Source organism: Cynocephalus volans, chromosome 5 (genome assembly GCF_027409185.1).
Source record: "Cynocephalus volans isolate mCynVol1 chromosome 5, mCynVol1.pri, whole genome shotgun sequence".
NCBI lineage: Eukaryota > Metazoa > Chordata > Mammalia > Dermoptera > Cynocephalidae > Cynocephalus > Cynocephalus volans.
The window spans coordinates 64,401,600-64,418,807 of record NC_084464.1 but is presented as its reverse complement, the minus strand read 5'-3'; the positions used below and the strand labels follow the sequence as shown (position 1 = coordinate 64,418,807).

General features: G+C 39.6%; 1 protein-coding gene across 18 annotated transcripts in view; it reads right to left on the bottom strand.

The window, feature by feature from the left end:
* Positions 1-17,208, bottom strand: part of MLIP (muscular LMNA interacting protein) — a 267,406-nt gene that overhangs the window by 118,055 nt on the left and 132,143 nt on the right. For 10 of the 18 annotated variants that reach the window (XM_063096189.1, XM_063096184.1, XM_063096188.1 and 7 more), the window contains one exon: positions 10,812-12,314. The exons of 1 other annotated variant lie outside the window; for it this stretch is intronic. In XM_063096189.1, the coding sequence (XP_062952259.1) occupies positions 10,812-12,314 (1,503 nt within the window). Of the gene's footprint in view, positions 1-10,811; positions 12,393-17,208 lie in introns of all 18 variants that reach the window. 7 more of the 18 variants (XM_063096183.1, XM_063096182.1, XM_063096193.1 and 4 more) reach the window with 1 other exon arrangement.

Below are 17,208 nucleotides of genomic sequence, written 5' to 3'. Positions count from 1 at the left end.
TAGTCTTATGATCTCACCTGGCATGATATTTTTATGATTCTCACTACTACTTTGTCCACTGAGGACAGAGAATAGGTCTGGGTAACTGCCCAACCACAGGCAGACAAGGTACATGCTCAAAATAGGCAGCCTGTGGGAGCCATTGCCATTCCTTGCATGGACCCAAATTGGGACTATCAGGCCAGCCATGGGGACCAGGGTCTCTGGGATAACATGATCACACACCTAACTTCATGGCCTCCAAAAGGCTAATCACAAGTCAGTCAATTATGACAAGCTTAGAGAAATCACACAGAGATCCAACAAAAATCCCAGTGAGTTCCTAACCCACCTCTCTGAGGCCCTACATAAATACACATGTATAGATCCAAGCTCCCCTGCAGGCATGGCTCTATTACACTCTCATTTCATTACCCAATCAGCCCCTGACATTTGAAAAAAACTAAAAACTTGAGGATGGTCCAAATACAACCCAGCAAGACCTCCTCACTGCAGCTTTCAAGGTTTTTAACAACAGGAAGGAGGAGGAGAAGAAAGATCATTACAAAAGAGATCAGACCAAATACCAACTCCTGGCTAATGCCATCCATGGCTCACACACTCCAAAGCCAGCTGCCTCAAGGGGCAAGCCACTGGGACCTGCTTCAAATGTGGTCAACTGTGCCACTGGGCATGGGTATGTCATAACCCCAGGCCTCCTCCCAGGCCCTGTCCTCACTACAAACAGCCAGGTCACTAGGGAGTTGACTGTTCTACTCGCTGGAGAGGGAGGGGCCGAGTCCCCAACCCACAGCCTTTGGCTTCATGGCCATCCCTACCAGAGCTGCTTGGCTTCACCCAGGAGGAGGACTGACAATGCCCAGGGTCCAAGACCCTCATGGAAATCATCACGTGTGAGCCTAGGGTAACTTGCCTCATAGCAGGTAAGCCAATCTCTTTTGTCATCGATACAGGGGTCACTTACTCTACCCTTCCTGAATATGCAGAACCAACAACCCCATCTTCTATCACAATAGTAGGGGTCATGGGATCAGAATATTGTCCATGGATCACTCAACCCCTTTCCTGCACCATACATCACACCCAATTCACACACAAATTTTTAATAATGCCTCAATGCCCAACCCCCTTACTGGGATGGGATATTCTTTTGAAATTCAAAGCTATCCTTACCCTAGAAACTTTAACTCCAGCTATAATACTCCTGTTACAGGCCACCCAGACCTGGTCCCTGAGGCTTCCACCTTCCCCTCCTCCTTGGACAAGGTTAATCCCATAGTATGGGACACTTCTTCTCCCTTCATTGCTATGCACCATTCCCCTATCCTTGTTAAGTTGTGGAACCCCTCTTTGTTCCCTAATGTCCCACAGTACCCCATTGCTAACAAACACCTAATAGGCTTAAAACCTGTCATACACAAACTCCTTTCTTCTCATATCTCACAACTTACCTGCTCACCTTTCAATACACCCTTCCTTCTGGTTATAAAGCCTAACGGCTCATACTGTTTAGTACAGGACTGATCCTGACATGTGCTGTTCCCAACAACTTACTTAGACAGTTTTGCCCCAGGGATTTCGGGATAGCCCCTGCTTCTTTGGCCAAGCCTTAGCTCAAGACTTATCTGAACTCCCCCCAACCTCTAGCACTTTAATGCAATATGTGGATGACCTCCTCCTTTGTAGCCCCTCCTATGAGGATTCACAGGTCCACACTGTTGCTCTCCTTAATATCCTGGCCTCCAGGGGATATTGAGTGTCCCCCCAGCAAGACCCAAATTTCTTCCCCTTCAGTAATCAATTTGGGAGTCCACCTCACCCCCCAACACCAGAGAAATAGCAGTGGATCACAACAGTTTAATTTCTGAACTCCCTACTCCTACCACAAAGGGTGAAATCCTTTCTTGGGGCTTGCAGGGTATCCTTGCCTATGGGTTCCTAACTTTGGCTGCTAGCAAAGCCGCTTTATGAGGCAGCCAAAGGGGATCCTACCATTCCTTTAAATCCCACAAAGCCCATTCATTCTCCCTGCCAGCGATTAAAAGCCACTCTCCTTGCAGCCAGCCCCAGCTCTATCCCTCCCGAATCTATCTCATCTTTTATCCCATATGTCACTGAAACCCAAGGATTGGCAGTCAGTGTTTTGGGGCAAGAGTCAGGAGATATTTTTCTCCCCAGTTGCATACTTCTCTAAACAACTAGTCACCACAGCCTGGGGATGGGCCCCTGTTTACGGAACTTGGTGGCAGCCACCCTTTTACCACAAGAAAGCTCTAAACTAACCTTTGGACAACAAACAGTCATTTGTTCCCCCCATCATCTTCAAGACCTTCTCAGCCATAAGGCCAAGTCAATTCTCTTCCCTTCCCGCCTACAACTTATCCACCTTACCTTCACTGAAAATTCCCAGTTCTCCTTTAAACCTTGCCCTCCCTTAAATCTAGCCATTCTCATCCCAAAACACTCACAGCCCCTAGAACATAATTGCAGAGAGGCTTTAGACCTCTTTCTCAACCCCTTTCACTCACTTGCTTCGAGCTGCCCCCTGCAAGCCCACAGGCCTCAGCCCCTTTGATCTTATGCATGGTAGACCCTCCACTCTCACACTTCTCCCTTCCAGCTCATCGCCTTTAGGCCAGTATCTCCCTACTCTTTTGCTCATTAGGGATCTTCTTTGGGAAGGAACAGGCCAACCTTCTATTACCTCATCCTTTCCCTACCACTCCCTCAGACTTTAAATGAGCCTGGGACAGCAAGTGTATATTAAAACCCAAATCCCAAAGCCCCTCTCACCATGCTGGGAAAGGCCTTATACAGTATTTCTCATCACCCCCATAGCAGCAAAAGTACTAGGAAAGGCCCCTTGGTATCACTTATCCTTGGTAAAACTAGCACCTGAGACTTTACCCAAAGAATCTGTTAACACCAAGCCAGAGGGGTCCCTCTTCTCAACCCCCAACCCAACATCTCCTTACACTTCATCCGTTTTTGGAACAATAAAATTGAAAATCTCCAGGACCTCCACTCTCCCCCCAATCCCAGAAGAAGGATGATCTTTCCCCCAGCAATTATCCTCTCACTCTTGCAGGCCCACTTCACGTCCTTCACACAAGAGCTACTCCAAGACTGGTCCCAACCTGCTATCATGGGTTTGCCATCGTGGGACATGATAAGTATATGCCACCGCATGTCCCTAACCTTTATTATACTATCTGTTCTAGTACTTGCTACAGGATTGGCCAGTGCTGCCCCAAAGGAGTGTTACATTATAGGAAGATTTCTCCTGGCACTTCTTTACCTCCTATCAGTAGGATGCTTCTTAGCAATTTCACTGTGGCAATGTAAAGAATTTAAATTCTTTTGGCTCCCTAACCTTTCTCATCCTTGCCATGTTTTTCCTATCTCATTGCTCCCCCTTACCTAGAACATGGAGGTTCCAGGTCCACAGGGACAATGCAGTCCCCAACGAATCAGACTGTTCCCCAAGTGACTCATCTCTCTTCCACTTCGCAAGAAACTTTTTGTGGACCCCACTCCCTGTCGATGCAGCCCGCAATGTTTCCACAACCGTCTCTTCACTTTCCTCTAATCTCACCTCAGTGGGGACTGTCAGCATTATGCAGGGCCTGCCCACACTCTTACTAACACCAAACTTGCTACCACTCACTTACCCCCTCCTCATACATGCCATAAAACTGAAATGTATTTCCTTTGCAAAACTAGGTTATCCTGTTGCCTGCCCCCAACACGATTTCTTGCATATTCATTTGGCTCGTCCAACATCACCATCCAGACAGATGGAGGGATGGAGACGGGACTGGGACTAACTTTGGTCCCCCATGCTCAGGAAGTGCCCCTGCTCCCATAGGGCACTAATTGTACCTTATTTAATTGGGGCAGGGATTCTTCTTGCAACTGGGACTGGCATACCAGGCCTTGCTACTGCCTCTCAATTCTATCAAAAACTCTCAGAAGAACTAAGTATAGATAGCATCTCCTCCCTCCAGCGACAGGTCACCTCCACTCATGACAGTTGCTTTACAGAACCATGACAGTCGCTTTACAGAACCACAGGGCCCTTGACCTCCTTACAGCTGAGAAGGGAGGAAACTGCCTCTTCTTGGGGGAGGAATATTCTTATTAGGTAAATGAGTCTGGGGTGATCCAAAACAACTTAAACCATTTAAAAGCAAGGATTGATTGCCGATACAAAGTGTTACAAAACACAAACACACCTTGGGAGTGGACCCAGTCACTGAACCCTTGGATACCCTGGTGTATGCCCCTACCAGGACCCCTAACTGTGCTGGGACTCATCCTACCCTTTGGTCCCTGTCTCTTTTGGTGTTTCTCTAATTTCTTGCAGGAACATATGCAAGTTTTCACCAACCAAAGATCACCCAATTGTTCCTGTGAGGAGGATATCAGCCCCTCAGAATCAGCAACCCTTCCCCAGAAGAATACAGCCTGCCCACATGAAATCAATACCCTGCCACCTAATTGTTTTACCCGCCAACATAAACCCTTTATTTTTTCCATATCTTTACCCATTTCCAGCAGGAAGTAGCTTCAGAAGAATGAGACCTTCGCTCCTTTTCCCTTCTCCCTAGACTTAAAAGGTGGGAATGATAGGTTCTGAAAATAACCAGCACCATTTTAGGCAAGGCCAAGCACAAACTGCCCCCCCTTCCCTTTACAAGAAACCTCATGATTTCTGAGAAACAAAAACGCTTTTGCTTCTGCAAGGGTGCAATTCTCCACCCTGGTCGCATACCTTCCACATTAGCATAATGCCCCTCCTTGATTTTATCAGCCAGCCCTTGGCACCCTATATAAGCTCTCTCACCCTCACACCTGGTGCTGTCCTCCATTTTGTGGGCAGTCCTGGCTGCCCTCCACTTTGAGCATAGCTCGTCAGATCCTTTTCCTTTAATAAAGCTTGATCGGTACCCAGCTTTTCAGTTCACTTTCTTTCACCTACTACCATGGCCAACTCCTTCCAGAAGCATCCATGAGAAGAGATGAGGGCATCACTCTAAATGTACATGGTCTGCTCCTCAGTGGCCATGTCTGCATTGCCTGAGTCAGAATCACCCTGATATTGGCCCTGAGATGAAAGCTCAGCTCAAGCCTTGATCCAATTCATTGCAGATTGTCCAGAAGCCTTTCTTACATCTGAATTACTGGTAGGGCACAATCTATGCTGTTCCCGATAACAGAAGGGATAGGGATGGGGATAGAATTGTCCAAAACTGGCTGTAGATCATGGCCTGGCAGAGCAGATGAGAGAGGTGGCTACTTAGAACACTGCCCTGAACAATTCCCTTCCCAGGGCCCTTCTCCACCCCTGACTTATCTTTTTGTATTTCAAGAACCCTAAATACATAACATTTATTTCATTGTATTATAATAGTTGTCCCTATCCAATTGCTAAGATTTTTATTTCTCCCTTTATTTTCAACACCTAATACCAACCTGGCAGAGAACAGATGTTCAGCAAGTATTTGTTGAACTGAAGTATTTAATTGAATATTACAATAAGATTCAGAGAAAATTTAAAAAACATGTTTTGGTTTTTCATTGATTGTTCAAGTCCTAGACAAATCTGTCTGATTAGAGACCTTCTTCTCCCCTCCAGGCATGCCCTGAAGGCATTTCTAACATATTAAGTTTCAGAAGTCATCTTCCCTCATGATGTAAACTTGCAAGATCTGAACTCATGACCTTGGATCACTGTTCTTTCCTTTGAATGATCTCTTCTTTGAGTTAAACTGCACAACTCCCCAATAAAAATGCAAATACTGGGCGGTAGGGGGTGAAGAGAATCTTTTGCCAATCATTGAAAATTGAGTGTGAATCATTACTAAGACCAATTCAGAGAGTCTGGTATAGAGAAGCAAAGGGAATTGGCACAGAACCGGTTAGTACAGATGGAAGTGGCAGATAGTGGGGCTGGGAGAATCATGGAAAGTCAGGAATTTCCAGAAAGGTTGCAAGAGCATTCATTGTGAAGGTGGTGAGTAAAAGACAGTGAGATGAAAAGAGAAAAATAGAACAAAAGGACAAGTAAGTGTAGTTGCAACTGTTTTACCATTTCATATAGTGGCTCTGATGATTGCTGAATGTTTGTTACTTCACCTGTAAAATACATACAGAAATCTTATCTTCACTTTTACTGTTATAATAACCCTGGCAAGAGCCACCATTGTCACTTTCCTAGATTATTGCAGTAGCTTTGTAAGGTCTCCCTATTTCCCCTCTCACCCTCTTACAGTCTATGCTTAACATAGCAGCAAGACAGAAAGATCATGTCACTTATCTATTCAAAACCCTCCAGTGGCTTCCTGTCTCACTCAAGGTAAAAGTCAAAGACTAAGGAGTAGCCTCTAAGACTCCACAGGGTCTGGCTACCAGAGTTCTATCTCCCTCTGACAACCTCAGTCCTGTCATTCTCTCCACTGTCCCCACACTGACTCCAAGTCTGTCCTTTACACTTATCAAGCACACCCTGTTTTATTTGTTGCAATATCTTCACACAGTTTTGAAAATCACATATTAGGTACTCAATACATATTTATTGACCAAATAATTTGTTTGAACCCAGATTAACTATTTTAGCTCATGGAGACATGTTCCATTTTGCTCATTTCCCCAAATTAGATGTGGTTCTGCTGAAATGGAGGATGTAACATACAGACTACTGCCACCAAGTTTTTTTCTGGTGTGATGTATTTGGGAATATTTTGATACCTTAATGGAATGAGAATTTTCTAAATAAAACACACTATAAAGGCTCAATGAAATATCAAAAATCTCCCAACTGATCCCCAAACAAGCTATGTATCAAAATAGCTTTAAGGCCAGGGCAGGCTCATCACTGGAGGCCCTCGTAGTTGGAATTGATCTTTACTCCATCTTCAGTGACTAGCAGACTATATAAGGTTTTAAGGTAATGGTTACTCCAATTTCTATATGGAACACCATGATAACTCAGTAGGAGAAAAAATTAAATTCTTTTACAAATAAAGGCAAAATATATTGGGATCCCAAGCACAACCCCTTGGGTGAATTTTGTGATATCCAGTCTTAAAAATGTCTCAGACAATATAGATACTGATCAAAGAGTATCCTGAGCAACATTCAAAGAGTTGCCCATCCTGTCTAGGGCCACGATTATAATGCAAAATAATATTATAAAACTACATCTGAAATTAACATACCATATCCTTTATATCACACTAGTGCAGATTCCAAACCTTAAGATTCTATCTCTGAAAAAGAAACATCAAACATCCTTTATATCTGAATGTAGCACAGCATACTCTAGCTGTTCCATTTTATTTTAGCATCAAAAGACAGCAGGGCCCAGCCTTTGAAGAAATATCCTTCAAGCATTCATGTTTTAATTTGTTTTAATTTTTTGTCTATCTGTGTTCTAGGACCCCTATCCTTTCGGGATCTGTGAGTAAGAGAAGGTGATCTAAATCTGAAGCTTTTGACTTCGTAAAGAGCCCTGTGCTCAGATTAGCACCACGCCAGAAGGAGCAAGACAAGAAATGACTCATGAAAGCCTACATGATCTTTAATATCACAAAGCCTTTCTCTATTTCCTGCTGTCATTCCATAAAATAACCTTACCAATTTAAACAAAACTAATCCAATGTCAAAAGAAATTAGGTAAAATTTATCTATCTCAGCATCAATTTCAATGAATTTCTTATACTCATTACAATTCCTGAAAGTAATAGTTTGCAGTAAAAAAAAAGTGAGATGATTTTTTAATTTTACCTGAAGAGATATTATAGCAAGAAGCAAGGAAGAAATAAATATGAAATGGAACAGCATGTATCAGAGAGGAACTATTTTTGCAGAAGTCATAAATTTTACCCATGGTACGAAAATTTTTTTTCTTTCCAAAGGAATAGATTAATACTTTTACTAGGTAAATTATAATCATTCTTCTTATTTCATGTTCATAAAATTTATTGTGTGTTTCTATAAGCTTGAAATGACTTGGAAATAAAGAAAATACAACAGGAAAAAAAAAAGCAAATGTTAAAAATTCTTCAATGTTGGGAGCAGGAAGGGAGCCAGGGAAAAATAAGTCTTCAAAAAATAGGCCTTTAATTTATCAAAATCCTTTCTGGGCTCACCCTTTTCCAGGTCCAAAACATGAACAAAACACAGCCAACCACAAAGAGAAACACTTTGAAGAAGCTTCGGGAGTAAAATCACTTTTTAAAAATGGTAATGAATAATTCAAGTGTATGGCAGCATAGTTTAAGAAATGATTGTTAATAAATTTAGGAAACAGTAAGGATTAGGTTGCCAGGGTTTTATTTTTTTTTTAATATACCACAAATGAATTTCATAATCACACATATGTATTGAAAAGATAATAACCAGGTCATTTTTCCTCAAATAAATAGGAATTTTAAATTTAGAGTCATAGGAAAAGTTAAATTTTCTTCACTTCATTTGCTTTGAAAGTTTCAAACACAAAAACTTAATAATTTCTACATATAAATTTTTAAAATGACTCAAATATCAAATAAATTGAGAATCTGGTCATTATCCCATAATAATGAATTCCTTCATGAGAATTATAAACTCAGGCTAAATTGATAATTAATATGAGTTATTACTTTATAGCAATAAATCACAGTAATAAAGAACATAGCTTTAATAATTTGAAGATTTAAATTAATAAAACCGTCAGCTCTACACTAGATATGTGACCTAGACAAGTTATTTACTAAACTTCAGTTTCTAGGTGTATAAAATAAAAATAATAATATTACCAACTTCATATGGTGATAAAAATTAACTGACATATCCATTTCAATTATTTTTTTCACTATTTTGTATAACTACTAGCTCAGCTCTTGACTTGCAAAAAGCATTGGTATCTGTAACTATCACTATCATTATTATTATTACTATTTGATTACAAGGACAATATTCTTATGTCTTCTGGGATCCTCTTCTGTATATTTGGTCAGGTTGTATTTCATTTCTGAAATGCCAGCTCCTTTCCTCTTCATTAAGCTAAATCCTAAGCATTTCTGACAAGCCTGACATTTATAATTTCCCTCACTGACCACAACCCATAATAATCTTGCTGTTACATTAAACTCAGTCAGCAATTATCTTATTTATAATCCAAGTTACACAATGTTAATTTTTCTTTTACTTGTTTTCTAGACATATTGAAGATTTTAAAACTATATAGCTTCTCAGCATTATATATTTCTTCCTGCTGCGTAAAATTGAATTTTTTTAAGACAAAGAATCATCTCTTACTTCTCTTTAAAAAATAAAAAAATAAAAAAACACAGACTTCAAAGAAAGCTAGTGTCATGGTAGGCATACAGTGAGTGTTTAATACATGCTTCTTAAGTTGAATTGTACTGCAGCATCACTAACAAGATAATGCAGGTCGCTTTATCTCTCTAACCTTACAGTCATCATCCAAAATGTAACAAGAGTTAAACACACTCTCCATGATAATTTGGAGTTCTAAAACCATATTATTTCAATGCATTGAACTGAAAATTCCCACTCTCTCCTAATGCAGGCACTTTCATAATTTTATATTATGTATGTAACAACTATCAAATTCTGGGTGTCTAAGATCCACATTCTGAGTTAGCTGGAAGCTGGCAAGCCTTAGAGTTGCTTTCCACCAACAGAACTGAACTATGGTGTCACTCCTTCAAATGTTTTCCTTCTCATTCTCAAAGTAAAATAAATGCTGTTTTCACATGCTTGCTCAATGGGTTGCTTCAGAGCACTTAAAAACCAACATTTCTCTTCTCACTTTTATTTCCTTACGTCCATCTTGTCTACCCTTTCTATATTTCATAATTGCTAAATATTTACTGTTTATAATAAATTGAATAATTTTTGCATGTAATGGAATTTTTTATTTCCTTTTGTACTATATGTATACAGCTAAATCCATATTTAGCTTTTGGTATGGGGAGTGATCAAGCAATCAACCTGGTAGAAGGAGAAAAAAATTAATAATTGTAAACGAATATGGGCAAGGGAAATAGTTTTCCAACTGGCTTGGACATATTATATACCCAGATCTAAGATAATATTGCATTTAAAAAAAGAAAGATGCAACAGTTACAATAATTCGTTGAACTTTAAAAAGAAGAGAACAGAATGGAGGCCACCAGAGGTGGGAAAGGGAAAGGAGGAGGGGTGGTTAGCCCTTGCTCTCGTGGTAAAAGGCCACAAAATATGATTACATTGTGTAATGTTGAATATATTAATTATCCTGATTTGAGCATCATATATTGCACACAGGTATTGATATTTAATGCTGTACACCACAGATATGTACAATCAATTATATTTCAATAAATAAAATTTTAAAAACTAATCCTGTCTACCATTCTGTCAGTACAGGATATTTTGATGGAAAATAGAGTCCCTCTTATTAAGTAATCAGAAATGCATCATATTTCCAAATTTTAATGAGATCCTTTCGATTCTGTCATTGGGACTAATGGCATAATTCATATTATGTCTGAAAATAATGACCTTTGAGTCATAAATATTAAGAAGTTACCTTAGCAGGAGGATTTGCAAAAACAAAGGGTTTTATGGAAATGTGTAATTTTAGACATTATAATTCATCTCCACATTCAAACATACCAAATTCTAACCCTGTCTTGTACTTTCTCTACCTCTTTGTAGGAGCATAAATGAATAGCATAATTATTCATATTTCCCCTGCAAAAAAAGAGATTTTTCCATATTTCAAAATAAGCATGCACCATGCAACGTGCAGAAAATACCTTGGGTTTGTTATTTTCAGGGCCTGTTGACATGGACAATGCACAAGGTGAAATCAGCTCCTTGGTTCTTGTTAGAGAGATGGGAAGTGATGGGGTCGAAACAGGTGACCTGTGGCTGGATATTGTGCTTTCAGATATCCCAAGTCTTGGAGGCAAGGTACCACTGCCACAGCTTGGGTGCAGTGCTGAGGGACTGAGCAGGAGCTCCTGGGTGTGCAGATTAGCACGAGGGAGAGAAGAGGACCTCAAGTTGGGAAGAGAGGCAGAGCTAGCGCTGGAGATAGGGGGTGAAGGAACAGCTGGAAGCTTCAGCCCCTGGCCAGATACTTGAGATGATGCTCCTTTGGATCTGTTTATCAGGTTTGAAAGAGCTGGGGAAGGATGGAAACATTTCTCTGGAGAGGACAGCGTGGCTCTTTGATTAATAGAAGGAGATACAGAAGATAGTACAGGGGAGGCTAAGGTAGAAAGGTGTGTGTAAATATTCCTGGGCTTTTCTGGACCCCTGAGGTCACCATCCTGTTTGGCCTTTGAAGAAGAGAGAGCAAAGCTTGGTGGAACAGGAGGAAGACCTGCAGAACTCGATGTGCTGGTTTGTAGCAGGGAGAGTGTTGTACTATTGCTCTTCAAGGAAGTGGGTGATGCTGTTTTCTCTGCACTCGAAGAAACAAGGCTGCTACTAACGTGTTTTGTAGGAGAGAGGGAGGGCACCTGAGAAAGGGGAGTAGACTTGGTGAAAATGGGTAGGTGAAAGGATGGCTGGGTCAGCTCAGAGACTTGGTGCTCTCCCTGATCTGGGGATCCGGCTGTCAGGGAGCAACTTGAGAGGGATTTTTTAGGCGTGGGTGGGGTTTGCTTTACTTTTTGTTCTAGGGTGAGCGTGGAAGAGGCCGGGGAGTTGAGAGAGAAGGTGGGACAGGAGGCAGGGGAAAAAGGTCTTTGATGAGAAGGGTTTGACTTGAGAATAGCCGTGAGAAGAGAAAGCCTAGAGGGCACTGGGGATCTTACCCCTGACTTTGAAAGATTCCCACTAGATGACATTTGGCTGCAGACAGTGGAAGAAGAGCCATGGAAAGAGGAGGTCAGTGGTTTTGGACTTGGAGAGAGAGAATGCGTGACAATACGGACTGGTATGTATGAGGCTGAACGCGGCGTCAGAGAAGCACTCGAGGATGGTGAAGGAGAAGAGGTTCTCGGACTTTCTCTGGGACTAAGGACATGCGAGGTTAAAGTTGTCGTCTTCTTCGGAACTTCAGATGTCAGTCCAGGTTTCTGATGTGCTGCACTTGGACTAGATAGACCAGAACCTGATGGTTGAGTGGAATGGGGAAACGGTAACGTCGAGGAGGTGCCCTTCGATGCAGAGAAGGGTGAAGAATAAGCAGTGGTGTGAAAATACGTAGCTGTTTCTTCCACCAGGGCCCCACTGACATCCAGCCTCCTCGTGTGGAACTCCTCCTGCACAGAGGCTCCGTCGAGGTAACCTGGGTCAGGTGGTGTTTTCTGGTTAGTTGGAGAAACAAAGGAGAGAGCAGGTGTTTTACAGGCAAGCTGCTCAGAGGCAGTGGGAGAAGAAGTTAACTAGAGGAGAGAGAAATAGATAGATTGAAATAGGACATTATTTGTGCAACTATCAGAATATTCTTGTCACTGGTGTGATTATGCAAACAGTCCTTCTGCTAGTTTACACAAAAGGAGACACCTTAAACTTCCCAAAAAAATGAAGGAAATTCTGTTTTGCTAATGAGGCTTTACTGTGAATTTAAAATAAGGTATAAATAAGCTGTGAAGTATTGTATCCTACTTATTCCCCCAAATTATCATCAATATGAAATTGTATTCCATATTTCCATTTGAAAAATATTTATTGACCACATCTAAAATAGTTATCTTAACGTGGAATATGGGTGACTTGGAAAGAATTAAATCACCATCAGTATAAATTTCAAATACATTTTGGAAACTGAGGTAGATTTTCTTTCATTATAAGAATATAAACCATAATGTAATGATAATAACTACAATCCTTAAAAAATTTAACTCACTTCAAGTGTTAAAATTCTGAAACCTTGAACTACTTACTCCTACATATTGTGAACCTGAAAAAAATACCCAGAATTCAAAAGATGAAGCAGCCAATATCAACACAGAATGGTCAACTGAGAGAGTAAAAGCAAAGCCCAAAATAGAGAGGGAGTTTTAGTTTATTTTCTCTAATTACTTGCTGTAATGAACATTTAACAAATGATTTGGATTATCCTGGAAGAAATAGGCTCTGTTTCATATAAAAAAGAAGCCAGAGCACTTTAACCTTCCCTGAAACAACTCAATTCACCAATCCCACACCAAATAAAGAGAAAATAAAGAAACAATTTATCATTTTACAAGAGTAGCTAAAAAGAGCCTGTGAAATAACTGGATGGATATATTCTTGCACCATTTTAAAAGTCATCCAGCATTTTAAGATAAGTGTTGAAATCATAAAGGATTGTAAAGACTTTTAAACTGAGGTTTCCCTTCAAAAATATTAATTTGATTCTATCAGTCTATAAGAGAGGATAAATATGCATGTCTAATAAGGAATTTAGGGAATATCAGTCATTCAAAATGTTAATAATATTAAGATATCTACATTTCATTAAGCACATAGCAGGAAAATGTATATGAACACAACAATTAAACTTAGCAAAATCTTGGTTTATAAATATAGTAAAATATACTTCTTGATTTTGCTTTATAACATTTTAAGAAAGTTTCCAGCAGACTAAAGCAAAGATTTTCATACCATATAGTTTTGAGCTTTAAAAATACTTAAAATTGACAAATTCAAACAACTCTTCCCAAACTTCTAAGTTTCTGAGCAAGCATACCCAAAATATTGCTTTCTTTTATATGTAAATTTATATTTATATTTGCAACATGGAATTCTTGTCATGTAAATATTATCTGAATACATTGATATAACCCAGAATATCAAAAAATAAAAGATAACTGAAAATCAAGCAGAATTCACTCAGACTGAGAGAAAGCTTAACAATTCCCTTACACGCATTTTATTTAGAAACAACTCTGCTTAGCCAGTGTTTATATAATTGATTCACGTAGTTAGAGAATATATTTAAATCCAGATACTACTAACTGGGCAGCTGAATGTTTCTGTAGCTAAAAGAATGACATTTTATTTGAAGTTATATAATCACTTGTAGTCAAATTAGCATTTAATGTTTAACAAATAATTCTCTCAGGGTTAACAGTTTATTGAGAGCTTTTTTACCATAAAGGAAACATTTCCTGATTGTTTCCTAGGATTAATCTCTCTTCACAGAAATAATGGAGCCATTTCAAGACTGTGTCAGGTGTCTTTACATGTTGTGTCATGCCTAAAATAACTTCATTGTATATGACAAACTAATTAATTTGTCTTGATTATCCACTAAATTATCACTATGTTAAAACCACCGGTTCGTAATTCTGAGGGTCTCGTTTGGAGGAAAGAGTGTTCCCTCCAACTTCCTCAAGACTATGGTCTCTCATTACCAAACATTCTATTACGTTAAGTGATATTTTACCTAACATAAATAACTCAGAATTTTGTTGTACTTTTTAATTAAAAAGTGATTATTGAGGAATTTCTAAGAGACTCTGAAAAGTCTAAGAATGTTTATATTAATCTTCACATATTTGTATTATTTTTTTCTATTTAATATATTAATAAGTATTTACAATATATTTATTTCTAACTTGCAAATACACCATGATATTATTGTTATTTATACTAATATAAAAATGTGGCACCATACTTTTATAAAATCCCCAGGGATGGGGGTATATTTCATGCAGAAAGAAGAAATGGGCACCTGTCAAATTCTCAGTCAGTAGCTCATTTTACCTCTTCTCTGCGAATCCCTTACCAGTAAAGCTAAATCTCTCTACTGACAGCTACAAAGAACTTCCATCCCTTCACCCTTTCCCATTAATAACTCCTTGTCCTGTTCTCTAGATTTGTTACTGATTCTCTAATTCCTTCTCCCTTAAAGCTCTTCTCTTTCTCCACCATTTCTTTTTTACCTCATCTTTGTTGATTCCTTTGCATCAGACACCTCTGTAGACCTACCCGTGACTATGTTCTCCAACCCCCAGCACTCTTCTGATTTCTTGATCCCCCTCACTACACACTTAATCCAAAGTCATTCTCAAAACTGTTCAACTAGAAAGAGTATCCTGAACTCTGGAATACATCCACGATAATCTCAGTAACAGAAGATGCATGCAATGTGCTGCTGAGCCTAATCATAAATCAACCCTTCAATCCTGTATAATAGAGACCATTAGTTATTTTAACAACCATTCTCTACCGTAGTCTGTTGTAGAGCTGTCTTGTAATTTTAGTAAATCTAAAATTAACTGCTCCTGTATATACTCAATTTTCCATAATGTGCCTGTGAGTTTCCAAGGCATCTAAATAACAGCTGAAATGATTGTTCTGCTGTCTGATGTTTTCCATAGTTTCTGAGATTTGGACAGTAGCAGACATTGGTTTCATATAGCTGTGTTCTTTTTCCTGAATCTGTACAGTCATGTAAGGAATAAACCCTATACTCGCCATTGCCCCTGCATACCAATCACAACATTAAGACAGCTTGGCCTTCTAAACTTACCTGTTGACTGGTCTTCTTCTCTCTCTGATGAATACTTATGGTGCTACAGGGGAGAATCTCAGCCTTTCTTATCTGAACGAACTAAATTATCTTTTCTGGCATGTCTACCTTTAGTTGTACCCCATTTAACGTATTACCAGATTGACCTTTTAAAATCTGATCATTGTACACCTACCCTCAAGACTTTCATCAATGCTTTCTTTCTGTCTACCATGAACTAAAGATCTTTTCTTCATGACAGAGCCCCTCTCTTGCTATGCAGTCTCACTCCTTAATCCTCTGCTATTTTTTATTTTAGGTTTTAGTAATACTTTTTTTTCAATCTCAGTCTTCTTTCCAGCACTGTCAATATTTAGTCATTTGGTCTCTTGCCAATCCACTTGTAAAATCTTGATTCTTAAGTCAATCCCACCAACTGCCATTATCTTGCTAGACCTAGTCTACTTAATGCTGCTATAAGAAAAAGTGACACCTCCTTGTCAACTGGCAGGACTACTATACTTGATTTACAAACTATGTCCTGTACAAGGGCACCCACTGAGAGTGGGAATTAACTCACCTGCCCCTGTGCAGAGGGGGCGTCTTTCTCAATTCACATGTGGGCTGGGTAAAGCACTGTGGATTGGTGTCATCATTACCTTGGTCTGTAGTCTCAGCTGGACCCTGTGCCTCCCTTTTTCTCTGCTTTTTTGTTGGCTTATTTTATTTATTTTTTTCTTTTGTTTGGATCTTGGCTTCTCCTGTTCTGCACAACAGATCTTCCAAAAAGTTAACATCCTCCACAAACCCTTAATCCACCACTTCCCCTATTATACTCAACAGACCTAAATTTCTTAACTTCAAGGAAAATTGAGATTACCAAAAAACCAAATTTTTCTAGATTCACCTTCATTCTCTTTCCTTCATTGTAAGGATAAATGATGACCTTTCACTTTTTAAAAGGTGAATTGTCCACTGTACTCAATCACAGCAGCTCTTGCTTTTTAGGGATCTCATTTTATGTCATCCCTGATATTCTGTGTATTCATCCTTTTTCTTTTTTCTAGCTCTCTCATCCTAGCATAAATATGAGGGGTCTTCAGAAAGTTCATAGAAAGATTTGTATTATCTTTCAATTCTTTTTTCCCCAAGCTTCTTAAAGTACCCTCATATAAAGTAGAAATCCTCTCAATATTCAAAAATATATAATAATAAATATCTTTGTGGTAGAAAGTAAAAAGTCCTCAGCTCTCTTCTTTCTGTAGTAAAAACAAAGTCTTTTTCCCCACCCCTAGTCTAGGGTGGCTGAATGAGTTGTTTTGGCCAGTGGGACACTAGCAAATGCCGTAGAGAAACAGTAGCTTGAAAAGCACTTGTACATTGGGGCTTACTGTCTTCCTGGGTGAGGAAGATTGCCCTGATGTGAATGAGCCCAGGCTAATCTTCTGGAGACTGTAAGACCACATCTCAGCAGACAGCTAACCAGCCACCTCACAACTAACCAACCACCAACCAACCCAGCAGCCAATCGCAGACACATGAGTGAGCCACAGTAAAGAACAACTAAGCCTGACCCACGCCTGCAGAATGATCTAGCTGAACACAGCCCAAATTGTTAACTGCAAAAGCTAACTTTTAATAAAAATATGTGTACACACACATACACCAAGATCTTTGTGGGTCTTGTATTTCCCATAATTACAGGCCCATGTTGTTCTCTTTTCAGTCAAGTTTATACAATACAATTGCTGTATTGATTT